This window comes from Hipposideros armiger, unplaced genomic scaffold (assembly GCF_001890085.2).
Source record: "Hipposideros armiger isolate ML-2016 unplaced genomic scaffold, ASM189008v1 scaffold_137, whole genome shotgun sequence".
Lineage (NCBI taxonomy): Eukaryota > Metazoa > Chordata > Mammalia > Chiroptera > Hipposideridae > Hipposideros > Hipposideros armiger.
The window spans coordinates 2,745,283-2,771,350 of NW_017731487.1; the positions used below are offsets into that span (position 1 = coordinate 2,745,283).

Genomic DNA, 26,068 nt, shown 5'->3' on the forward strand with positions numbered 1-26,068 from the left:
GAGGGGAGGGGGGGAAGGGGAGGAAGATGACGACTATAGCAAAAACAATAGCTAGCACTGAGTTCTTACTATGTCAGGCACTGTTCTAAGCGCTTTTCATGTAGTACTAATTATTGAAAGTCTTTATAACCCAATGAGGTAGATATTATTATTAGCCCCACTTTACCAATGAGGAAACAGAGGCAGAGAGAATTAAATAACTTACTCAAGGTCACATAACATATAATTGGCAGAGCCAGGATTCAAACCCAGGAGTCTGGTTCTAAATCTGTGCTCTTAAAACAATTCTACATACTGGTTAAACCCGAATGTTATTAATCAGAACACATAAATCAAGGGAAAAATGAACACATTAATGATTTTGGCACATCTTCTATTTAATGAGAAATTCAAACAAAGCCATAATTTACTCATTGACTATAAAACCCTACTGGAGACTATCTTGAAAAATGTAAATGCTGTCTACATAACAGGTTCTTCCAATAGTTCTGTTTTCAATTTACCTTATAAACATAGACAACCTATATTTTAGCTCTTAACAACACCAATGTATGCTTCTGTGTAACTACTTAATAACCATTTGCTAATGTAAAGGTCATCTGTTCATCTTCTCCCTTAGAAATGAAAAATACTTAATAATACTACTCAGGTATTTAAATCTCACTTTTCATCTTCAAAGCATTTTACTCACAGTAGATAATTAATTTTCCAACACCCCATGTAAGGTAAATACTATTATTTCCACTACATAAGTAAGGAAACCAAGGAGATGAGTTACTAGTCCAGGAAGGATTCAATTTCAGAATTAGAACTCAGGCCACCCAATCTTTTCAGTCCCTTCCTCAACTTAAGCCTCCTTATAAAATTCAAAATACCCAAAGGTTGTCCCCTAGTTCCACAGATAATTGGCAAACATCACGAGAGGCCCCGCTCACCTGAGAAGATCAGAAAGAGTAATCGTCTCTCTCTGCCAAAGCAACGCCAGGTAGCAAAAAGCCAGTGTGCTTGGCACAGTCATCTTCACAACCCCCTTCTCCTTCCGTAGTGCGTATTCGACTCCATCAAGAGAGCCGGAGCAGATAGATGCTGTTTCTTAGGGGATAAGAAGATACACAATTACAAAGCACAGCTTGAGGTGTGTGAGTCCTCCCAGCCAGGCCACCCAGGCCTCACCCTGCGCCCCCTTCTCTGAGAGGCTCTCCAGACACTGGCGAGGGCAGCACCTCCTCTAGCTGCTGTCCTTCAGGTATCCGCTTGCACAGAGCATTGTTTTATCTTCACTCGCTCATTCAACACTTATTCATCTCATTCTTTGTGCCACTGCTCTAGGTCTGGGGAAATGACAGTGAACAGTGTCTCATTTCTCTTGGAACTTATATTTTGGTAATGGGAGGCAGTTAGTAAACAAAGAAAGTACAATTGACAGATGGTGGTTAAGTGTTACATAGAAAATAGCAATGTAGGGGGCATACAAAGAAAAAGAAGGGGAGGGGACCGACGTGCTATCTTATGAGTGGTCAGAGAGGCCTCTTTAAGAAGTGACATCTGAGCAGACCTGAATGAATTCAGAGAAGTCTTCAGGGTCTCGGGAAGAACACCAAGTGCATCAGTAGGAGTGAACATGAAGGAACAACAAGGAAGCCAGTGGGGCAAGAGCATCATGGGAGAAGGGACAGTGGTAGGTGATATAGGACAGAGTAAGAAAGCATATTATGTAAGGCTGAGTAGGTCATGATTTGTACTTTGGATTTTATTCTAAGTATGATAAGAAGTTTCTGGAGAGTTTTAAACAGAGGAGCAACCTGATCTCATTTATGATTTTAAAAAGGTCACTCTGGCTGCTATCTGAAGAATGAAGTTCTAGGAGGGCGAGTGGAACAGGACAGCACTGCTCCAGGACAGCGATGAGCGGCTTTTGGACAGGAGTGCAGCACTGCAGGGGGTGAGAAATGGCTGGATTCTGAACAGACTTTGACGGTAGAGTCAAAAGGATTTACTAAATGACTGGACAGAAAAAGAGAAGGCAAGTGAGACTCTAAGGGTTTTGGCGTTTGCAACAAGAAGAATGGAGATGCCATTTACTGAGACAAGGAAGATGGCAAAAGAGGAGGTTTGATGAGAGACATCAAAATATCATAACTGTACATGGTGGGTGTAAGATCTTATTAAACATACAAATGGAAATGTTGAATAGTTGACTGAATATAAAAATCTATAGTTCAGAGCAGAGGCTGGGCTAGAGAAAGGAATTTTAGAATCCGGGGTATAGCTGGTGTTTGAAGCCAGAAGTGAGAGTAGACAGAAAGCACGACTAGGAATGACCCTGAGAGACTCTGAGCTTTCTTGGACAAAAACTCTCCAAATTATTGCTGAAAATGCCTTTTTCCAAACCCTGTAAACACTTTCTTAGGGGCATTTATCAGTAACTGACCTTTTTTTTAATGTGGATTGCCCAGTTCCTCCCACTACAACCTAAGCACCTTGGAGGCAGACAGCCTCGCTCACCACAGCGTCCCCAGCACCCGGAACAGCCCCGGCACCGAGCAGGAGCCCAATAAATATTTGGTAATGAACAGGTCTTGCAGTTCTACTGCTAAGATTTTCATCCCAGTGAAATGACTGTTAAAACGTGCAAAGATTCAGGGTCAAGGCATGTTGTGACAGCACTGTTTAGAATATGAAAAAAAAATTTAAAACAACCTAAGTGCCGAGAATAGAAATTTTATTAACTAACTCCTTACACAATAGTAGACTACATGGCAATTTACACAATGTTTTAACTCAGTGGTTCTCAAGTGTCATCCCTGGGCCAGCTGTATTAGCATCACCTGAGAATCTATGAGCTGTACCCATCTGTGTTCTAGCAAGCCCTGCAGGTGTCCTGACGGATGCTAAAGGCTTTGAGGATGACTGCTTTAAAAGAATATATAAGTACACAGATTTCCATAAAATGTTATTATATATATATATACATATATATATGTATAACTGTAGCAACTTCTAATTAAGATGGAAGATTGGAAACACACATTAGCCTCTGCTCTGTCTCACTACAACAATTACATAAACTTTTTAAAAGATATAAACCCAAGAACAAATAACATGGAGAAGGAGACAACAGCAAAACAATTTTAAAAGCTGGAAAGCACATAGACAGGTGATTACTGCCTTAGCAGTCCTGAGAAAGCTGGATTCAAAGCCAGAAGTAGGGAAAGCCAATCTAATTTTCCCCAGGGGGTCTCTAAAGAAGGCTCAGACTTTGGTTGAAGCAAGTACCCCTGGAGATTGGGTGAAGGCAGGGCTAACACCAGGATGGCTGCTTAACAGTCTCATTAAGAAGCAGTTAGACACTCAGATTCCTGCCCCAGCTCCGTGCAGCCAAATGACTGCTCCTCCCTAATCCTGGCAGAAAATCGGAAGTTTCTCCTCTAAAGAGAGTAAAAAAAGGCCCTCTGGAATAAGGCATGTCAGTCACACACAGCTGAGTATGGGGGTATCTTACTGAGAACAGCAGGATTAAGTGAAAGTTTACATGTGGAGTCTTGAAGCAATCCCCACTCCCCTCAGGCCCTCTCTTCCTGCCCACTTCCCAGAACAGCCAGGATTACACCCTCCAACCACAAGACTCCACTGAGATTTCTATGGAAAATCTGATCAGCTCTGGGGGAAAAGATTTCAAAGTGATAATGCTGGAGGATCGCTAAGAAAATAAGCCAGCTAGATCACCCTCTCATGCAGAGCAGAGCTGACAAGACTCACATGGTACAAAACTTTCAATCAACCCTTTAGTTTCCATTCTAAAACAGGAGTAGCCATCTTAGGCTCACTAAACATTTGAAGAAAGCCTCTAATACAGTCGTAACAAAGATACGTTCTGAGAAATTCATTGTCATGTGAACATCACAGGTTTGTGTATGTACAGAAACCTAGACAGTATAGCCCACTACATACCTAGGTGCTCTGGGGGAGGGGCTGTGGAGGGAGGAAGAAGGCAGAGGGGGAAAGAGAAGGGGAGGGAAAGGAGCAGAGATCAAAAGAGATCCAGAGAGATTAAAGCTTGAGACAACAAATAATAAAAGGGAGAAGGGAAGGAGAGAGAGGGAGAGGAATGGGGCTGGGAGGAAGGAGAGAGAGAGGTAAATGTTGAAAAAGGAAGTGAGTTTGTGCACATGGTATGTGCATGCAGGAGGCCAGAGTAGCATTGCTCCCTCCTCTACTCCTGGTCCTAGCCTTGGGGGCTCGTGGCAGTAAACACCACTGGGGCCTCCTCCTCTATTTACAGCACCCAGAGCTAGCTGTAAATTCATCATCAGAGTTGGGTCCAACCTTTTCTTTTCAACATCTCAAACTTTTTGCTTATAATCCATTATAACTTTATGGGATCATTGCGTATACGCAGTCCTTCGTTCACCAAAATGTCATTATACAGCATATGGCTATATAAAAGCAGGGGTCAGAGCCAGCAGAGTAGCGCGATGGTTAAGAGCTGGCTTGGGACGCCAGAGGGCCCCGGTTCGGATCCCACATATGAGGGCCAGTGACACCGCCCTCCACAGGTAAGATGCTGAACAACAGCTCAACCTGGAACTGGGCTGCCGTGAGTTGCCAGCGACGGCGTAGGCTGCAGCCCCTGTGGCAGTGGATTGCCATGGGCTACCGTGTGTGGCCAGCAGCCAGCGTGAGCAGCCAGCAGCCGCAGTGAGCGGCCGTCCAGAAGCCGGTGACTGATCTGCCTCGCCCGAGAAGAGCGCAATGATGGTGCCAACTTGGGCCAGTGAAGCAACGTCCTCCACAGCTAGAGTGAAGAACAGAAATGACAGCAACTTGTCTGTTCCCCTTCCCCCAATTCCCCAGCACTGTTCCCATTCCTGCAGTTCCCCAATAAAAATCTTTAAAAAAAAAAAAGCAGGGGTCAAAACAATCAAATTGGGTGGGGTTGGGGGAATATTATTAATATCCTCAGCAAAATAAGAAAAGATGCTCCACAAAAATGAGGGAGTGAAGCAGCAAAGAAGATGAAATGGGACCAAGGAAATAAGGAATTGAACAAAAGAGAAGTGACAGAAAACTCAGGATGGCGGTAAAGAGATCCCAAAGACAGGCCTACAGACATATCATTCTAGATCAGAGCAGGTCAGAGGCTCAGAAAGCATTCCGGAAGATGAAACTGACATGACATCTAAGTAGTTGACAGATTTTTTTCAGAACTGGGAGGAAGTATGGAGACACATTATTAATAAATAACAGATTAGTAATAAATAAATAGAAAACTAAACAAATAAGACAATTACCAATACTAGGAAAACCAAAGGATATGCAGAAAGTATAATCATGGTAAGTTATGTGGCTCAGTTCTGAGTAGCATTTATATATTTATAATAAAGCAATAAATATTGATCTAGCAAAAAATTATAATTTTATAATTTTAGATAAAGAGTGAAAAATGAAAACTTGTGTACTGGTGATTATTTGGGAGGAGGGGGAGTGAGGAATGTGTGAAAGAGCTAAGACTTCATCTTCCATGGAGAGAATTTAATAGCTAATGTCCCAAACCAGAAATCAATAAATACGTACTATGAAATGCCTATGATACAGAGATGTAAAGGTTGCAGGAAAGTTGAAAATAAAGGCCTCTTAGGAACAGGCCATTTAGCAGAAATAGTAGACTACAATTTTTATATTTTTTATTAAAAAAAACCTTTTATAATAAGCCTTATAAATGTATTTTAATTACATGTATATAGAATTTTGAGTAAAAGGTAAAGAATGAAGAAATAGTTCACATTAAAAAAAAACAACTCCTTTCTCTCTATTATATATATGTGTATATATATATATATATATCCATGAAGAACTTTCTGGAATGATCTACTACAGTAGTGGCTATTTCTGGGTGGTACAATAACTGGTGATTTTATTTTCTTTGTGACTATCTGTATTTTATAGTTTTGTAATCAGAATGATATTAATAGTTACTTTTAATATAAAAACTAAAATAAAGCCCTAAGGATCATCACTTACTAAAAAATAAACATACAAAACCTCTCAACATCCAGAAACAATTATGATGCTTTAAAAGGCTTGCATGGTTTTAGAATCACAGTCCTCTGGGACTGTTGGAGTTCAGGCTCCTGAAAGTGTGGAGAAAGAAGCTTCAGAGATTCATAGCTTCCCAATCATTCTATGACTCTAACTTCTTCACTTCTTTGGACAGAAAAGTATCTTACCTGATATCTGTGTCACGATGCAGTCTAGCAAGAAATGCAGATATGCTGATAAAAGGAGTTTTTAATCTTTGGAGGGCAAGGGGCTTGCAAAGCAGCAGCCCATACAAGAAATGTTTTGTTGAAAACTTGATATAACCACACTTAACCCAGATTTCAGTAATATCTAACACCTGAGGGTTTGGGAGCTATCTCCCAAAGAACTCTATCAGCACACATCAAAACTCTAGTAATCTACAATAAAGCCGGGTCTGTTCTTTGAGGTCTGTTTTCCACTGTGTTTTTCTTTCAACGTAGTATAGAAACAACTAAAATCATGAATAAATGCTTTGAGGAGAAGGTCTGCATCTATAACCTTAAATATTGGGTTGTCGGAAAATTCATGATGTATTTTTTCTGTTTTTTGTTGCAAAAATGCGTCATGACTTTTCCAACAACCCATTATACTCCTTTTTTAAATGATGGAATTAAATCAGAAAATAAGATACACATACATACACGTAATGTGGAAGCTTTTATTCAGCTTGCTTTGGTCTATGCTTAGAAACTGGGCATATCACCTTTGACTTCTGTCTACCTTACCATACGGCTAAGGTCAATCATTTCTGTTACAAATGTTCTGAGAAAATCCTGAACCCCACATAAATGCATATATTACCTTTCCTGAGTTAGCCTCCTTCTTTCTGGATCCACTTACTATTTAGCTCTCTTTCAACAGCACACACAAATAATGTGGAGACAATGTACCTTTTTAAAAATTACACTAAGGTTTCACTTAGTTTACCTTTCTCCTATTCATATGATTTTGCTAGGCCAAGTTCCTTTCCTTGGAATATAAAGAGATTGGACTACCTGATTTTTAAGATGCAGTACCAGCTTTAAAATTCTGGGTAGTTTGATGCTCATTTTTACCTGATTGGGATGCTCTGCTGATGGAGAAAGGCTTTCGAGTGTGGTCATCGGGTTGAGACTCTGCTCCACTTTCAAGAAAAGTAGGGCAGCTAAAGTCACTTAGCAGTTCAGGCTCACTATCCCAGTCTGAATGACTTGGATTATCTTCCAATACCTATTTGCAAAATAATATAAATAAAATTATTGTGTAGAAATTTTAAAATAGAGTTAATTTCCATGAACTTAAAGAATTCCTGACCATCACAAACACAAGAGAAACCACTCTAGAGAACGGCGACGCTCTCCTAAGCACCTAAGGCTAAAAGGCCTTCACTTCCACCACAGGCTCCTTCCTGGGCGACTCCTGGCAGTGCTTCCTGGAGAAGGACTACAGACACGGGTGAGCGAGGAAACAGGCTGCCAGCTTCTTTTCCCTGTATCTACACCAATAAAACCCTCGTGTCAGTAACGACTCCATGCAAACTGCCGGCCTCTCCTTACAGAGCCTACCTGGGGAACTTTTCTTGGTATTTTTGCTAATTCCATCTCTCCTGCCTGGACTATTTCCTCCTCCTCTCCAACTCATTACTTACTCTATCGCACCATCTTTCCAACCAATTCTTCTTCAGTGGTTTCTCATTTCCTTGAACTCCTGTGGCACTTGCTGTTTATAACACTTAACTGACAAGGATATAGAATACTATCTCATAGCATTAATTTTTCACACATTTGTGATTGAGATGGTGGTTAAAGTGTTTCTAAGAAAGGTTAGTTGGTTGCCTACCTAACGGCCTTATGGCTGACACTAACTTGGGGGAACTGATCACAGTGAAAAAGCCATACTCTCAGCCATGCAAGCCAAGAAGCTCAATCTTATTAAGAGGAAATAAGACTGATGTTAAGGAAACTCACAGGAGACTAAAGCAAAGAAAAAAACAAAAAACATCAGGGATAAGATGTGTGTGTCCTCGTCAAGCACATGCCTCTCTACAGGCAAGCACATGAGATGCTGGATGCACTACAAAGCAGCAGATGGCCATGGGCTCACTGAAAACTGGAGCAATCAGAAGAAAACTTCCACAGGTTCGTGCAGGCAGCCATGTGCCCACCATCTGTCTGATTCTTCTGGCGGACTATCTCAGCTCCCATGAAAGCCTGTTTCTGTTTCCTTTGTGCGCTCAAGCCCACCTCTCTTTCTCCTCAAAGATTATCCTTCACTTTTCTCTCTCTTCCTCCATGGAACACTTCTTCGCTCTCCTGTATCATTCCTCTCAGTACACAAATATGCTATCATTTAGCCCGCTTCAAAAAAAAACTTGCCCTGATTCCGGATACAATGCGATTTCCTTGTACACTTCGTCTTATTGTGCTTTGCTTTATTGCACTTCACAGATGTTGCATTTTTTACAAATTGAAGGCAAGACCCTCCACCAGCAAAAAGATTACAACTTGCTTTACTGAGATACTCGCTTGTTTCGGTGGTCTGGATCTCAACCTGCCATATCTCCGAGGTCTGCCTGTACTTCCTTGCAGCAAAAAATGCCTTGAAAGAGTTGTCCAGATTGGCTGTCTGCAATTACTCTCCTGCCGGTCTATCGTCTACCCCCATTCCAATAAGGCTTTGGATCCTACCGCTCCGCTCATCAATTTTCAGCTCTCTTCCTTCCTGACCAGGCAGGCATTCCCCTCCTCTTGAGACACTTTAGTTTCCAGAATGACCCCCTCACTCCCTTGGCTTCACCAGCTGTTCCTCAGACTTCTTAGCCAGTTCCTCCTTTATCCCAGACATCTTCTTCCTAGAGTGGTCCAGAGCTCAGTCCTCTTCTCTGTCTTCACTCCTTGGTGATGTCATCTCATCCTGTGGTTTTCCATACTATCTACTATATTGTCTTCAATTCTAAAATCATGGTGCATCTTACAAACAATGGCATTTTAGATTTGATGATTATAGTGTAAATTGACAGCTTCCAAATTTATACCTCCAGCCCAGACCCCTCTCCTGAACTGAAAAATTGTACTTGACAGTTCCTCTTGGGTGTCTAATAGCTGTCTCAAACTTAACATGCCCAAACTGAACCATTCATCTTCCTGTTCCACCTGTTGTTTCAGTTGATGGCCACTCCTACCTTCCAGCTGCTCAGGTCAAAACCCTTAAGAGTCATCCTTGATGACTCCTCTCTTTCTCTTGCACCCCACATGCAAACCATCAGGAAATTCTGTTGGCTCTACCCAAAGTTTAGTTAGAATCCTACCACTTATCATCGCCATTGCTACCACCTGGTCCCAGGTATCATCAAGTCTCACCTAGAGCAGTGCTTCTGAAACTTTAGTGCGTACAGGAGGCACCTGGGAACTGTGTTAAAATGAAGACTGATTCAGCAGCTGTGGGTGAGGCCTGAAAGTCTGCATTTCCTTCCCTAGCTATCCTCAGGGCTTCCTCTCTCACTTCCCTATGATCCCTCATCAGGGGAGCCTTCCCTGATCACTCCAGGTCAAACAGCACCCTTTGTTGACACCCCATTTTCTATCCCCCTTACCCTGATTTATATACTTGCTTGTTTGCTTGCTTTTTCTGTAAGTTTTCAGCAATTTATTTCACCCAAGATCACATAAGTCAAAAGCACTGGAGCCAGGATTCACACACACAGGCCTTCTATTCTTGGAATATTTACATCCGAAGCACGAAGATGAGGTTTCCTGAGTATTTGAGATGACTTAGCTTTTAATTTAAAAGCGCTTGTTCCTTTTTCCTTTCAAATGAGAGTACAGCTGTACTCTTTTGATAGAAACTATATCACCAATTATATATCAGCTTAAAATTTTGCTTATTGCTTATTTATTCACTAAGGAAGATTTTAGTGTGATGCCATTATTACTTTAGATGTGTGCTTACTCAAGTCAACAAAACCTCTTTAAATATCTTAACCTAAAAATATTAGTGTCAGAGAAAATCCCAGGTTCTGATTCAAATTTTCTGTGTGCTACACAAAGCCCCAGAGCATAAATATAACCAACAAATACCTTAGCTATTTAATTTTAAGTATGAGGTTCTTAATAGTTAGAATGATTCTCTTTCTTTCTTTTTCTCTTTCAAAGGTCACCTTAGGATCACAGAGCATCTTTTGCTTTTCTTGAGAAGTACCTGCAGCCTGAATCAAGATAGGATAATGTTTCATAACTCTTATGACTATAAAATGTTGCTTTTTCCAGTAAATTCCAGTTATTTCTCTTGAGTTTATTTAAATTCATCGTCTCATGTTTAGAAAGAATATTTCCTAAACTAATTCCTTAGGTTACTCCCACTTTTATCATGGTATCTTGCATGGCTTGACTACTTAGGTCTCCTTCTTAGACCAACTGACCTAGTCCTTTCACCAGACCTGGGGTTCTCAGTCCTGGGCTGATAAACATTGCCTGTGGGACCCATGAGATCCCAACCAGACAAGAAAACACAGCGGACCAAGTTTGCAAGCTCTCAACAAATACGTGTCAAACAGCTTCAGAATCTCTTTTCAGCCCTGGAGAATAAGAACCACACAACAAACACATCATGGTTTATCAAACCTGCCTTTCTCAGCAGAAGAATCCTCCCCTACCTGAAATAAAATGTACCATGGCACATTTATAAAGCAGTTAAAAGCAAACTCCTAAAAATATAGCTGCTCTGGGGAATGGGGGGAGGGGGGTTGTGAGGTGCCCAAACTTATTCTTCTTCACATAAAGACTCCTGAGAAGAGACAATAACTGAGCTGAATCTTGAAATGCCAGGTAAAGTAAGTATTCCAAGCAAAAGGAATAACATATGCAAAAAAAAAAAATTTTAATGGCACAATTACAGAAATTTCTTAAGTTTCTACTTAGACCTGAACCACATATTTCTTTACGTTTCCACTACTCAAATAAGAAGTCAAAATTAATTCCAATGTTAGATCAGTGAGCTTGTCCTTCTGGACTGTAATAGAAACCTCTTCACTGCAAATCCTGACAAGCATCATAAACCCAGATGAGGTTGAACCCATCTTCATCTCTGCGTCTCCCTACAAATGTCTTTTTGTCCCGCTTTTCAGACATGTGACTTACCGTAGCTTTCCTTCTATTGGTATACACTGGGTTTCTACAATAGGCCTGCTTGCTCTTCTGAAGGTAGCGCTTCCAAAAGTTATGCAAAACTTCATTCTAAGGTGGAAGGGAAATGAGTGGTGATTCAGGTCATGATAACTACATGGCACATCTACACCACCGAATCTCTTGTACTTGACATAGTGCCCTCCATCTAAATGTATTCTTACCTGCTTTGCCTTAACCAGCAATCTTACCTATCGCAATGACTGTCATGCATACACCTCTGGTGTTGCACGTTTTTGAGTTTTTAATTCCTATAATACTTTTCAGGGTCGGTCCGGAGTCCTTTAGGCCATGCATTGGTGTAGAGGCCATTCTGTGTTGGCTTGCACCAGACACTGGTTTGAACAGCAAAGGTTCCTCTACAAATCTTTCCTTAGTGACATCAGTTCACATTGATTCTTCTCCCTTCTCTATTTCCCTTAATGTCACTTATGAGCATACTGTGACATAATGTTATGTTTATTCATTCCACATATGCATAAACCCTCTCTCCACCTTGGCCAGATCTCTTAGCATTTAGTTTCCAGTGGTGGGCATGAAGCAAGTATACAATAACCACTTGTTGCTAAATATCTGGCTTTTAAAGAGCTCCTGCGATGGCTTCAACTACATGAGGAAGTATGAAATTCAAATAATAGCAGGGGTACTACGGTACTCCTGAGAGGCAGCAAAGTCAAAGTGTGGTCCCTGAACCGGCAGCACCCGCGTCACCTGGGAACATGTTAGAAATGCAGATTCCGGGGCTTTCTTCATAACTACTGAATCAGAAACTCTGGAATGGCGTCCAGCAATCTGCATTGTAACAAGCCCTCCAGGGGATTCCAACACGAATTCAAGTTTGAGAACCACCAGTGTAATGCATCACTCCCCAAAGTGCATTCTAGAACTCAGGTACTGATAGAGGCTACACACACATACACACACCAAAGCATTCTGCTCTCAAACTATGAATACTGCATACTACACGCTCTCAGAAATGAAACAAGCACATTAACACATAAAAGGCACCAGTAAGTCTGCCAAGTTGCTTTACTTTGTTTAACCCAATGTTTCCTAAATATCTGATGAAGCAAACCTTTATTTTCTTTTAGATGTATTGCTTTTTAGCATCCTGTGGAACACAATTTGAGAATTGCTGATCTAATAAAAGGATTAAAGCAAAAATATCAGAAAAATTATTCTTCCAGTAGCCCTAGTGTTATTACTGATAACTCTATACTTTTTCCTCTAAACTCTAGTTTCACTCTAAATCTTACTATTCTTCAAACAACCAAATGTGAAGCTAACGCCTAGACACACATGGGCTTACCTTTAATTCTGGGCCTACTCCAAGGGTCTTTAAGGCTTCTGCTTGTTGACAAAGTATGTGCTGAAAACCTTCACACACATACCAATCCCAGCCTTTCTCTAAACGACAAATAACATGTTTCAGACATCTGCATTCCTAATTTACTAACTGTAATGCTACTACATAGTGTTTTACACACTGTAACTGGAATTTTTTTGTATCTCTGAGTAGGGTTTCCATTCTTACAGTCTCTTGTTTCGAATGTGGCAAATTTGTACATAAATGCTAAAGCTAATCATTATATTTATAATTGATCAGATTTTAAATATTTTAAATTATCTGTAATTTTTCTGAAATATTAATGTAAAGGGCAGAAAAATGAAGTCACCATGTTAAAAAAAATGAAATAAATTTTAAAATTGTAGACTGTACTGAACAATGCCTAGTAGAATCCTAAGTGGAAGAATACTCTATACTCATCCACTGCTTCTACCACTTCTCTGTTCCAACTCACAACAAAAGGGAACAATCAGTATTTGGAGAACGAATGAACAAAAGCCAAGACGTGACGTTTCAAGCACACAGGAAAGAGCAATAAGAACATTCAAAACAATAAACTGCTCAATGGCATTCTGCTTTTCTGGAAATGGTTCAAGGTTATAGGGAGAAAGCAAAGAAACACATCCTTATGGAGCTCTGCCTAGGTACCAGATGTGTGTTAGGGATTGTAAATAGGTTATTTTCTTCAATCCTCAAAACAACCCTAAGGGATTGTGAAGAAATCTGCCACCATAATAGACAAGCGCCACACGTTTAAATAGAACTACCAGTTAAAGAAAATGTCAAAATCTGGTAAGACCCTTATGTTTTACCCCTCTCTGCTGGACAAATACTGTGCTTTTTGAAAAGTATGTTATCAGCTTTTTCACACATAGCTTCTAAAGCCTATTACTATGACTCCAAGATCTCCCTCCCCTACACAATGTCATAGGTCTCCTACTCCCCTCCCTCACCTCCATGTCCCACGTCTCCCTATCCCCACTAACTCAATTTCTGGAAAGGGTCTTATAAAGCCTGTCATTTTGATGCACCCCTCAGTTGACGCTGAGGGAGTTGAAGCTTTTCAGCCTGTGTACATGTGTGTTCTCTTCTTTCTGCACATTATTCTCACAAACGGATGAGATGTACTTTAAGTTCCGTGTCTGGGTTCCAATTTTGCATAACAGATAGTATTACCATTCTCATTTTACAGACAAAGAAACTAAAGTCAAAGAGACTGAATATAAGACCCTTGGCAATTTGAAGCACCTGAAGTTCCTTCCGCAATTTAAGTTTAAACTATACATTTTAATTATTTACATAGGTCAAGTTCAAATTAATCAGGTTTTACTCTAATAAAATTTAATTAAAATTATTCAGGTTTTAGTCTAATAAAAATAGTTACTATTAAAAGTTAAACAGAAACACAAGTTAGCATTTAGGCATTCTCTCTGTTATTCACTTAAGAATGTCAATGTATTTTTGTCAATGTCAATTTATATAAATATATAAAATATATTTTATGTGTGTGTATCATTAAAGCTACCTCATGTAGAATGGTCCACCATTATCATTAGTCTGGTTTCAAACTTGAGAATCTGGTCCTAGTTAATTAGTCACAGAAATAAAAGGCATCATAGACTTTTTTTACATCAGAGTCTTCTCAAATATGGTTAATTAAACATACTCACTGGATTAATAAAATAGATTACCTTTCAAAGCATACTTATGCTGAGGCTATATTAATGGAAAATGATTTTCCCTATTTTAAAAGGGTGTGTCCAAAATGCAACGTGCGAAATGGATTTCTAAAAGTTGAGTAACAGGTTTAACGTGCCTAACCTGACAATTCCAGCTGAATCATTTAAAAAATAAGCATTTTCCTTTAAAAGCACAGAAAACCATATTCATCACAGATGACAGATATAGAACAGAAAAACATATGCCAACAGATAAAAAGAGATATACTCCTTTTGCCATCATTATTTTTTGCATAATAGTTGCTCCACTAAAAAAGTAACTCATTGACAATAAGCAGGATGAAAAAGGACATGCATTACGACATTTGCTTCCAATTTTACCATCAATAATGACCCACTTTAATTCCATTTTGGATTACCAGCTTAAAATTCTGGCAATTTCTCTAGAATCTATTTACTATTCCATTCTACATCCCCAAATCATGAAGATGAAAAACATCACTGAAGAATGTTAAGCAATATGAAGAGCTTACCAAGTTTTCTTTTTCTTTTAAGTCCCCGGTTGATGGCTTGTATTTTACTATTAGGAATAGCCTCGGTGCTTATAACTTCCTGAGACCTCTGTAGGAAACAGAAATACATTAAAAAGATATCTTTACAGCTCCCTAAATATATTTCCACACATGTTCTAGAAGTATAATGAACCAAACTGTGAGTGCCAGGACCAATGTTTGTGGGAAAATTACATAAATTGGAACATTCTGATTAACCTTTCTGTTGCTTTCTCATTCAAAATTACGCAGTATCTAAAACAGTCTCTGGACTAAATACTAAATAAGTGTCCGTCAAATGAATAAACTTTAGTTTTATTTCAAATTACCTTTTAATTGTTTCAAACCAAACTAAAGTCAAATATATTCACTTTTTTCTGCATCCAAAGCACTTCGGAATTAAAATAATTTCTGTATTTATTTATAATCAGCAATGCCTAATCTACACACACCTTAGTATTATCCTATTTTTCTGTGTGTTTGAGTAATACTCTAAAACAGCTTTATTTATGAAAGTATAAAAGTATTACTTTTTGTTTTTAATGGAATTTATAGGATTTTAGAATGACAAGATGGTGAGTACAATTCACCCCAAAGTCTTCAATTCCAAGTGCTCTTCAAGGGCTGGTACCTAAGATTCTGGGTGGCATGCGTGCACGTGCGCACGCACACACACACACACACAAATATTAAGTCTTGATGGAAAAAAGATGAAGGATTTTAATTAACAGGGAACATTTATATATTTCTCTAAACTTAGGGATTTAGAATGAAATTTATCTTCAACTTTCATTAGGAATAAAAGAAATGTCTCCAACAACAGGATTTTTGGTGCACAGCCTCTCTACTCACAGACGCCATATTCAGAACAGTTCTGGTGGACCGGGCTGGCCGCAGTCAGAACACAAGACACAGTAGCATACATATCAAAGCAGTTACCCAGGAGAGACAGTAAAACTTCTTAAGAGTAGGCAGGAAAAAAAGGCTTTAAAATCTGGACTAGATAAAATGTGAAATAACCAAAAGCTATTGTGGGAAAAGCTAAATATCTAAATTGGAGCTATAGTTAATTAAGCTACTGAGTGGTTGGCTGCACTGTGGATATTTAAACAGTCAATTAAAATGTCCACAATATTTAGAATGACTCATGGAAATATTTAATTTATTAAGATAGAAGATTCAATAGGACTCACCCACATCCTTTCCCTTCTGATACATAGAAAAAAAGAGACTAAAAGGAAGCTATTGAAATGTTGTGTGTTGAAATCATTGGTGATTTTAGCTTTCATCTTCATAATTTCCAAATTTTCTACAGTAAATTTGCTCTTATAATCATAAAAGTCTAGTAAACTCACACAATTCTAGCCTACTACGCCTTTATTAAATGCCCATGAAATGCTTGCAAGAATATGTATTATACAAATTGGCCAGATTTAAGACCTGAAAACTTTTTCCTGTATAAAATATACCAAGAGAACATTCTAATTCGTTTACCAATTCAGAAGGCTTCTTCCAGATTACCGAATATTTAGAGCTTGTGAGTTATATACAGAGTAAGATGGAGGGCAAAGAAAGAGGCAGAAAAATAGGGAAAGTTATACCATGACTTCTATTTTTCGTGGGTGTGCCTACCGTCTCATCAGCCATTCCACACCCGTTGGATCTCGACACCTCCACACTATACCACCACACTGCAGAAAGCACCTATCATATCACATTCTCTATGAAGGCCATGCCTGGACTGCCATAAAGCCAAGAGTGACCACACAGTTTTGTCTATCATATGGAAGGCACTGAGTTAAGTTCTTGGACTATATAAACATGTTGCTCCCTTTCAAGAATGCTACATTCTTGACAAGTTACTCCATATAGGTTGACAATCTTTCAAACGTGGAACTAGGTAGTGGTATTAGGACCTTTCAAGTTAAAATACGACTGCAGAAGATTGTATCAGACAGAAATGAATAAAAACATTATAAAAGACAGACATAAAAGAAGCAATTCGTTATTGTAGTTTCATTTCTACAAAAATTGCATGCTGGCTTCATCTGCTAATGACAGTCTATTTAGACACAATCATCCTTCACTGTGTTTACATTTGCACTGCTGGTGCAAAAGCAATGCTGAATAAAACTACCAGTGTGCTTTAACATGTGTCAAAGCAGAGGATCAAACTACACGTAATAAAGTAGACAATATGATGTGTGTGTGGGTCCATGAACCCATCACCATAATCAAGACAATGAACATATCCACCATCCCAACAATTTCATTGGATGAGCACTTATCTTTTTAATACTGTATGTCTAAATGGGAAGGAGACATAAGAACTTCCGCTGCAGACAGAAGAACAATGATTGTCTCAAGGAAAAGCATCGTGTGATTGAGTTGCAAGCTAAATTAACCACATTTCTCAAGGGAAACTGTGTTTTTACTTGCCTCCTATATTTAGTTGTTTAGGGTAAGAAGGTAAATCAGGTTCCTGTTACTCCATCTTGGCCAGCAGCAAAAGTCTACACAGTTACTTTCATTGGTCCCAAATTTGCCTTTCTTAAGCCTATGTGGTGAAGGTAATATTTGTTCTTTCCTGGCTCTGTAGGCTTTGAGCAAATCCTTTTCCAGAGAAGAGTCCTGGTATGTTTAGCCTCTCTATTAGCAGGTTGTCCACACCCTTTATTATTTTGGTTATTGCCCTGTAGGTGTGTAACTAGAACAGGACCTAGCATTTCCAGTGTGAAGGTAACCTCATTTACCAATGCCACACACAACAGTATGACAATTTCTATTTTAGGAGGCAGGTGTGGTGGGGTAAAATGAACACTGAAGTCAGAAGACTCAGGTTCAATTCCTGGCTCAACATTTTATAATTGTGGAACTTTGCAGACTCACTCAACTGGTGAGCCCTACTTGCTGCATCTATAGATAGGCATAATAGTACATATCTCACATACTATTTTTTGTTTTTTAAAGATTTTATTGGGGAATTGGGGGAGGGGAACAGAGAAGTTGCTGTCCTTTTTGTTCTTCAGTCTAGTTGTGGAGGACGTCACTTTACTGGCCCATGTTGGTATTATCATTGAGCTTTTCCCGGGTGAGGCAGTCGCTTGCCGGCCATTAGATAGCCGCTCACAGCAGCTCACGAATGCTCAAGCCAGCTGCCGGCCAGCCCCACTGCAGCCTACGCGGATGCCGGCAACTCACAGCAGCCCAGCTCCAGGTCAAGCTGTTGTTCAGCATCTTAGCTGTAGAGGGTGCAGCATCACTGCCCGCATGTGGGATCTGAACCGGGGCCCTGATGCTCAGTGCTGGTGTCCCTATACAACTCTTAACCAATGTGCCACTCGGCCGGCCCTCATACATTATTGTTATAAGGAGGAAATTAAATAATGGGTAAGAAAACACTTGGTAATCTGTAAGGTACTGTACAAAGAAAAATAATAATGAAACATATTTCCAATACTCCCTGCAGTCCTCAATCTTTCTAACATTTCATCTTCCAAACCTCTAAGCTACCACAACACAAAATCTCTTAAATAAGTATTAACTAATAAAAATAAATACATCAACTTCTAAATACAATTTTAATTATTTCCCTAAACTACACTGAGTTTGGAAATCATTTATATATATGGCCCAATACAATTTCAAAAACTTACCCTAATCTAATTTACAAATTCCTTAACCCTTATGTAAGCACTTAAAGGCTACTTACATTCTTGGAATTTGGGCATTGCATGAGTGATTAGAAATAGATCAATTCTTTGGGAACTATGCCACATATTAGGCTGAAATTGCAATTTTTAAAACATGAGCAAATTCATAAATGAGATTTGTTACTTACTTCCGTAACGTTGTGGCAAGAAGTGCAATAATATCTGCCTTCATCCGTAAGACCCCAAGAGATAGCAGCACATTGAGTACAGCGTTCTCTGAACTCTTTCTGTAGGAAAAGAGGAAAACCACGTTCAATGCATTGTACCTAAACCCTGCACTTCTACTAGAGGCTTCCCTGCAATTTTACCCTATACATTAAAAATCATAGAAAACATGTCAGAGAGATTATCTATAAAAGGGAGAAGTGCGGTTCAGTTTCTTGAGCAGCTTGAAATGGAATTAAATTAAAATTTCTAAAATATGCAGTGTGTGAGAGAAAAAAAAGGAAAAACAGGTGGTAGGGGTTAAAATGGGAAAAAAAGGTGAGTAAATAAAACTTGAAAATGCTGAGATGAAAAAGGATGACAAGGTTTAAGTATAGAGAAGACTTAAAAATAGAAATAGTGTACATTGAAACTTCCTCCAGGACACTAAAATCACACACTTGCTACAAAGGAACCAGATTTTTATTAGGGTTGTTTCCAGTTTCAGTTTATTCATTCAGCAACATAAGGCGTATCAACTATGTACTACTAGGCATTTAAGTAGGTGCTGGGGATTCATGTCTGGGAGCAAACCAGACATGATCTCTACTCATAGATATACAGGCTGAAGTGAGTTATGATTAATGGCATGAACCCAGTATTTACAGATGTTACCTATCCATCATTCAACAAACATTTATTGAGCATCTACAATAAGTAAGGCCTTCTATTTCTATAATTCTATACCTACATAGACTGTTCCTAAATTACTGATTTCCAATTCTTTGGTGTTTGACATTATGGTTGACCTAATTATGGAATACTCCTTTAATACCATCAGAGTGCGGCGTTTTACGCAGTGTGTGAAACATGCCAAATTTACTTCGACAAGTTAGTCAAGTTTTCATTAACCCCATATTGATCACTATCAGTACTGGGAGTGTCCTCACACCCGAATTTGGAATCCCTGCACCAGACGGTGGCGAGGATTCCCAAAGACTGGCAGGGGTTACTTGGGGGCATTCAGGTTCCAACCCCGGCCCTCCCTAGCCCGCCCCAACATCAAAGGGAGCTTGTAGGTGGTCCTGTCGAGAGAGGATAAGCCACGTGGGTGGCCACCCCACAAATTCCACATCTTCTCCTGAAACACACCCATGTTGGCTAACACGCTCCCCTTCACCCACAACCTCATCCTGCCGGAAACTCCAGCGTCTTTCCCCAAATCTCAAGCTCACTGGCCCGCGAGCCCCATTCTTTCCCCGCCCCGCAGCCTTCCGCCCCGCCCTCCTCCGGCCAGGCCCCGCCCCCACAGCCGGTCCGCCTCCTCCGGCCCCTTCTCCACAGCTTCACTCCCCTCCCGCCCGGCTGTCCCGACCAGCCCGGCTCACGGCCCGCTCACCGCCTCCTCCAGCTCCATAACGGCACCGCCTCCGACACAGCCCGGGCCTGTTACCCGGGCAGCGCGTGCAGCTTCCGGGAGCAGCGGAAGCCGCCCTCCGGGGGGAAACTGAGACATTGACGTCGGATTCCGGTCCCGACGGCTGCCGGGAAGGCTCCTGGGGCGAAGCTCGCAGATCCTGCATCCCTCTCCTAGACAGCATCCCTTTCCTAGCCGAGGTAACTAACACCAACCAGTAAGAAACTGGGCGGTGCCTAATACTGAACTGACCAATCACACTCTCCTTTGACAGCTGTTAATTCCAAGACCGTTTTACTGATTCAGGCTGCAGGGGAGGCGATGAAGGCCCATGTTCCCAAGCATGGACCCTGACCGCTGGCAGCTTGCCACTTCGTGTTGTCTTTTAATAGCACAGGAGAGGCATAGGGTTCTGGAGGAAGGAAAGCAGGTTGAGTTAGACCTGGGTTTCTAATCACGGCGTTTCTGCTTCCTTGTGCCTCAGTTTCCTTCTCTGTAAAAATTAGCTATTAATATATTACCTATGAATCCCTTCTAATTGAGCCTCACCTAGTAAATGCTCATTAAATTTAGCTTTTAGTGTTCCTTCATTAGGCACATTCATTCCCTGATGTATTCGTTAGGTCTGGAGGATTCAGCAGTGAACAAAATAAACAAAAGTCCTTGCCTTCATGGAGGTTATATTTTGGTGGGGAGAGACAAAAACAAATAAGGAAATACATGGTATGATAAATGGTGATGTGTACCAAGGAGAAATCAGGAAAGAGAATGGGAGCTATAAGGTGGCTTCAGTTTTTAATGGGGTGGTCAAGAAAGGTCTTCCTGAGAAGATGACCTTTGAGGCAAGGGCTCAAGAGCCAAGCTGGGGACATCATTCCAGGCAGAGGGAACAGGAAGTACCAAGGCCCTGAGCCTTATGCCATGTCATTTAAGGACCAGCAGGGAGGTCAGTGAGTGGCGGGAACAGTGAGCTAAAGGAAGAGTAGAAAATGTGGTTGGGGCAGAATATGACTTGGGGAAATATCGGGGGAGCCATTGGAGAAGTTACATGATCCGACTTATGTTTAACAGCTTAGTCTGGCTGTTTTGGGGGAGAATAGAGTACTAAAGGGCAAAGGTAGAAGTTGGGATACAAGTCAGGGGACTATTACCCTAATCTAGACAAGTTATAATTGTAGCTTGACCCAGGTAAAGGCAGTGGAGACAGTGATAAGTAGACAGAACCTGGAAGTGCAGATTTTGAAGGTAGAGCCATAAGGATATTTTGATGGACAAGAAATGGGCTGTAAGAGAGAGAAAGAAGTCAAGGATAATTTCAAGACTTTTGCCCTGAGCAACTGTAAGGATGAAGCTATCACTGATTGAGTAGGGACAGACTGTGTATAGAACAGTTTGAGAGTGGAATAGAGGAAGAATCAAGACTTTTATTTTGGACATGTTATGTTAGAGATATCTAGAGGACATCCAGGTAGGATGAGAAGGCAATTGGATATAGGAGTCTAGAGTTCAGAGGCAAATTCTGGACTGGAAATAAATATTTGGGAGTTATCTCTATCTAGAGGGTATTTAAAGAGACTAGATGAGATCATCAAGGGAGATCAAAATGGAGATAGAAAGGCCTCTCAGATAAAAGTGACGTTTGAAAGGAAACTTAAAAGAAGTGGGGGACAAAGTCATACAGATGTTTGGGGGATTAGCACTCTGGACCTAGGCAGTAAGGTGGCCCCTAATAAGCCAGGAGGTGGTAGAGGGTGTGAGGTCAGAGAGGTGGCCAGGGCTAGGCCATGACTCAAGTCTTGTGGGTTATAGTAAGGACATCAGAGCTCATCCTCAGTGAGATGGAAAGCAGAAGAGTGATAGCAGCTGCTTCATATTTTAGACGGTTTCCTCTGGGCTGTGGAGAATAGGTGGTAAGGGAGCAGAGGAGAAGCTGGGAGATCACTTAGGAGGCAACCGAAATAACGCAGGTGTAGGCTGTTGTTACAGGGTGAGCGTGGTGAGGCTGATGAGAAGTGGTCACCTTCAAAGGTATAAGCGAAGAGTCTTTCCTGAGGGATTGGATGTAGGGCGTGAGAGAGAAGAGTGAAAGATGACTGCAAAGTTTTGCGTCTGATCCTATGTAAGAATGCAGGTGCCATTTACTGAGATGGGAAAGACTTTTGTGTGGGCTCATGATAGAGTTTGGGTGAAAAAAATCAAGAGTTCCTTTTGGGGTTAAGTTAGTGATGCCTATTCGATATCCAAGTGGTGATGCTGAGTGTGCTGTGGAATAGACGCATTAGATGTTCAGGGGAAAGGTAACAACTGGCGGTGTAACTCGGAGTGAAGAGCCTGGATAAGATATTAAGGGTGTGAGTGTAAAGAGAGAAAAAGGTCAGAGGACTGAGACCTGGGCACTCCCACATAGAGAAGCAGAGACCACAAAGGAGGATTGACAAAAGGGGGCTAAGAATGAATGCCCGCGAGGTAAAAGGAAAGCCCGTAGAGTGTGGATTCCTGGAAGCCAAGGGAAGAGAGTGTGTCCAAAAGGAGGATGCAGTCAACTGTGTCACATGCTCCTGAGAACTGCAGTGAGATGGAGCCTGGGGACTGACCAGGTTTTGAACTAGGGTCATCAGTGACCTTGACAAGAGTGGCTTCAATGTTGGGGATGAAAGCCAAACAGAGCGGGTTCAATAGAGAATGGTGCAAAAGTGTGGACCACTCTTGTGGGGGATTTGGTTGTAGACAGAAGCAGAGGAGCTATAGCTGGTAGGTGACGTAAAGTCAGGGAGACTTTTACGTGTTTGTCTGTTTTTGTCTCTTTGCTTGCTTAAGCTGTTTATAAGCTGATGGAAATAAACTCAGAAAGAGAAAAATGATGGTGCAAAAGAGAGGGAATGATTTCAAGGGCCTATCACTGAACTGGGGAGGGGGGATGGGATCCGCATGGACCACTCATCTGCGGCAGGACCAAGAGAGAAGGGGAGGCACTGGAGTCAGACGCAGGCACCGGTGGGAACCGGTGGAGGGCTCTCCTGATTGTCCCTCCTGAAATGAGAAGCAAGCCATCTGCTGAGCATGCAAGTGGGAGGGCTGTACAAGGTCTGAGGAGAGAGCAGAGGTGTAATATCTCTTGAAAACGGGCGAGTTAGATCAGAAGTCTAGTAAATTGTCAGGCAGCATTAGGGGCCCCTGGACATCTGTGATCATAAATATAAAGATAAGTCCAGTCAACACACCCAGCCATTCAGCTGCTTACTTTGTTAAAACATCCTCTTTGCCCCAAAGGGACAAATTAAGTGCATTCACAACTTAGGAAATATCTGCCAAGTAGTAAGTATACTGCTGACAGACACTTGTCGTGGCAGGAATACATGCCTTTTTGTTTAAAAAGATAACTTATCACTAAGTCTGACAGGTCTTTTAAGTATTTCGCCATGAGATAATCAACAACCTTCTGTGTGGAGCACAGGACTTTCATAGAGATTCAGCTCACACCCATTACGGTAACAGCCCCACGGCATCTGAAAGGTCTTGTGTGTATAAAATTAACTATGTCCATGGCATTCTGCAGCAGTGAGTGGACTCCTGCCTCCAACTTTGGCTGCCACTTCCTGCTGGCGAATGAGGCAATGGATGGGTTACAACCGCGACACTGCTAAGCAGTCTTATCTCAGAGTTCTTTTATTATTTTATTCAAAGCAGCCAATTCTTCCATGGTTACATGGACACAATTTTACCACAAAATATTTTTTTTATAAAAGAAATGATTTACTGTCCAGAATATCTGCTTCCTGGTGCCTCTTCCCATTAAAGCTGCCTCAAAAGTATACAGTTTTTTCTACAATCTGTTACTGAAACCTAATCTAGAGACTATCATGAGCAGGGACTTGTTAGAAATATCTATATTTTATCCAACTATACTGCAAACCTTCAAATTACAAACCTGTGTAATTTGTTCTAATCCTTGTTTCTTCTAAATTTTCAGCATTTTCTACACCTTTCAACAGTTTTTGCAACAGTATTTGTCATCTGTTATTTCATGGCATCATATTTATCATGGCAAAACGACAGACAACAGATAAATATAAAATATAACTTTAGGGAGTGATAAATGCTTTAAAGCCAGGTAGGTATATAGGGTGACAGGTGGGGGAAATGAACAGAATTTGTATAGGGCCATCAGGGAGGCCTCTCTGAAGATGGATCAGTTGAGCCAAGATGGCACTGCAGTGAGAGCCATATAAGAATATGGAGGAATAAACCCTAGGGAGAGTAAAAAGACCCTGAGGCAGGTCTGGACTTGGTGTGTTTGAAGAACGAAAGGAAGCCAGTGTGGCCAGAGGGTAATGGGTGAAAGGTAGAGTCATGGGCCTCACGGTCGGAGCGCTGGGCAAGGCCCCGCTGCCAAAGGCCTTCTGGACCCACAGGGCTGACATTTGGCCCACACACCTGTGCAGCCCGTACCATGTATTCCTTGTCGTTCCCACCTCCTGGCCTCCATCATTGGCTCCCTCTACGGAAGGGAGAAGGGAGCCTGGCGGGTCAACTAGTGGCCAGCTAGCCAGCTGTGGCTCCGTGGCTATCTTGTACTGCTCGCTTAACCCATGCCTGCCTGTGGGGATGACGACCTTCATGGGATTGTGGTTCAGAGAGAGCTGGGGAAAGCGTGGGGGAGCAGCTAAGTGGGGCCCGCACAGGCACCAGCCAGGCATCTGGGCCTCTCTTGGAATAGCAGGTACAGACAGGATGGAGACCGTGGAGGAAGGAAGGGCCTGAGGACACCAGGCTGCAGCTCCCTCTTTTCACCATTCTTACCGAATTTCACTTCCATTTAGGGGTGTACATTTGTTCAAACCCAACACAGCCTTCCAGCCAAGGGCACTAACAACACTTCGTAAAGTGAGAGCTAATGCACATCTAGCATTTTCTGAGCCAGGCGTCATTCTAAACATATTAACTCATTTGAATGTTAGAATCATCAGTGGCCCCATTTTACAGACAAGAAAACTGAAACAAAGAGCCGTCATTTGAAATGTATGTAAGTGGCTGAGCCAGGAGTCAAAACCAAGTAGCCTGGTGGAAAATGCACAGTTGTGGCCGCCATGCCAGGAGCCCTCTGGAAGAACTGGACTTGGCCTCTTTAAATACAGCACTGCACATGAGATTTCTGGGATTTAGCCCATAATAAGATTGTGAGTATATAAGCATCTGAGACGATACTACAAGAAACAGAAAATGTTTGCATATAATTATTCTTAGTTCAAGCTGAGAGGCAATTTGTTACCAAAAATAATATTGTTGTTATCAAGAGAAATTCTCTATTTTGAGTTCACAAGTTACCTAGTGGCTACTGATTTAGTGGGGCAGCTATTGGAAGAGTTTGTTGCATTTCCCTCTGTCAAATTATAGCTCCAATAGGGGCATTATTTGATTAGTGAGAACATATCTAACAAAAGACCATGCCGAGGGCTGGCCGAGTGGCATGTTGGTTAAGAACTGGCTTGGGACGCCAGAGGGCCCCGGTTTGGATCCCACATATGAGGGCCAGTGACGCTGCCCTCTACAGCTAAGATGCTGAACAACAGCTCAACCTGGAGCTGGGTTGCCGTGAGTCTCCGGCGACAGCGTAGGCTGCAGCCCCTGCTACAGTGGGTTGCCATGGGCTACCGTGTGTAGCCAGCAGCCAGCGTGAGCGGCCCTCAAGCCGCAGTGAGCGGCCGTCCAGAAGCTGGCAACTGATCTGCCTCACCTGGGAAGAGCGCAATGATGGTGCCAACTTGGACCAGTGAAGCAACATCCTCCACAACTAGACTGAAGAACAAAATGACAGTAACTTGTCTGTTCCCCTTCCCTCAATTCCCCAGCACTGTTCCCATCCCCCAATTCCCCAGTAAAAATTAAAAAAAAAAAAAAAGTCCATGCCGATAATTTTTGAAAGGCAACAAATGATTTAGAAACTGTTAGACTGATTTGATGAGTGCTCTGTGTGAT

General features: G+C 41.4%; 1 protein-coding gene across 2 annotated transcripts in view; it reads right to left on the reverse strand.

The window, feature by feature from the left end:
* Positions 1-25,572, reverse strand: part of TAF1B (TATA-box binding protein associated factor, RNA polymerase I subunit B) — a 73,318-nt gene extending 47,746 nt beyond the window's left edge. The window contains exons 1-7 of one of the 2 annotated variants that reach the window (XM_019650042.1): positions 20,075-25,571; positions 18,660-18,758; positions 14,801-14,888; positions 12,550-12,647; positions 11,196-11,291; positions 7,137-7,290; positions 936-1,092 (exon numbers count right to left, since the gene is read on the reverse strand). In XM_019650042.1, coding sequence (XP_019505587.1) covers positions 936-1,092; positions 7,137-7,290; positions 11,196-11,291; positions 12,550-12,647; positions 14,801-14,888; positions 18,660-18,758; positions 20,075-20,191 — 809 coding nt within the window. In that variant the 5' untranslated portion in view covers positions 20,192-25,571. Of the gene's footprint in view, positions 1-935; positions 1,093-7,136; positions 7,291-11,195; positions 11,292-12,549; positions 12,648-14,800; positions 14,889-18,659; positions 18,759-20,074 lie in introns of both variants that reach the window. The other variant, XM_019650043.1, reaches the window with a different exon arrangement.
* Positions 25,573-26,068: the final 496 nt, after the last annotated feature.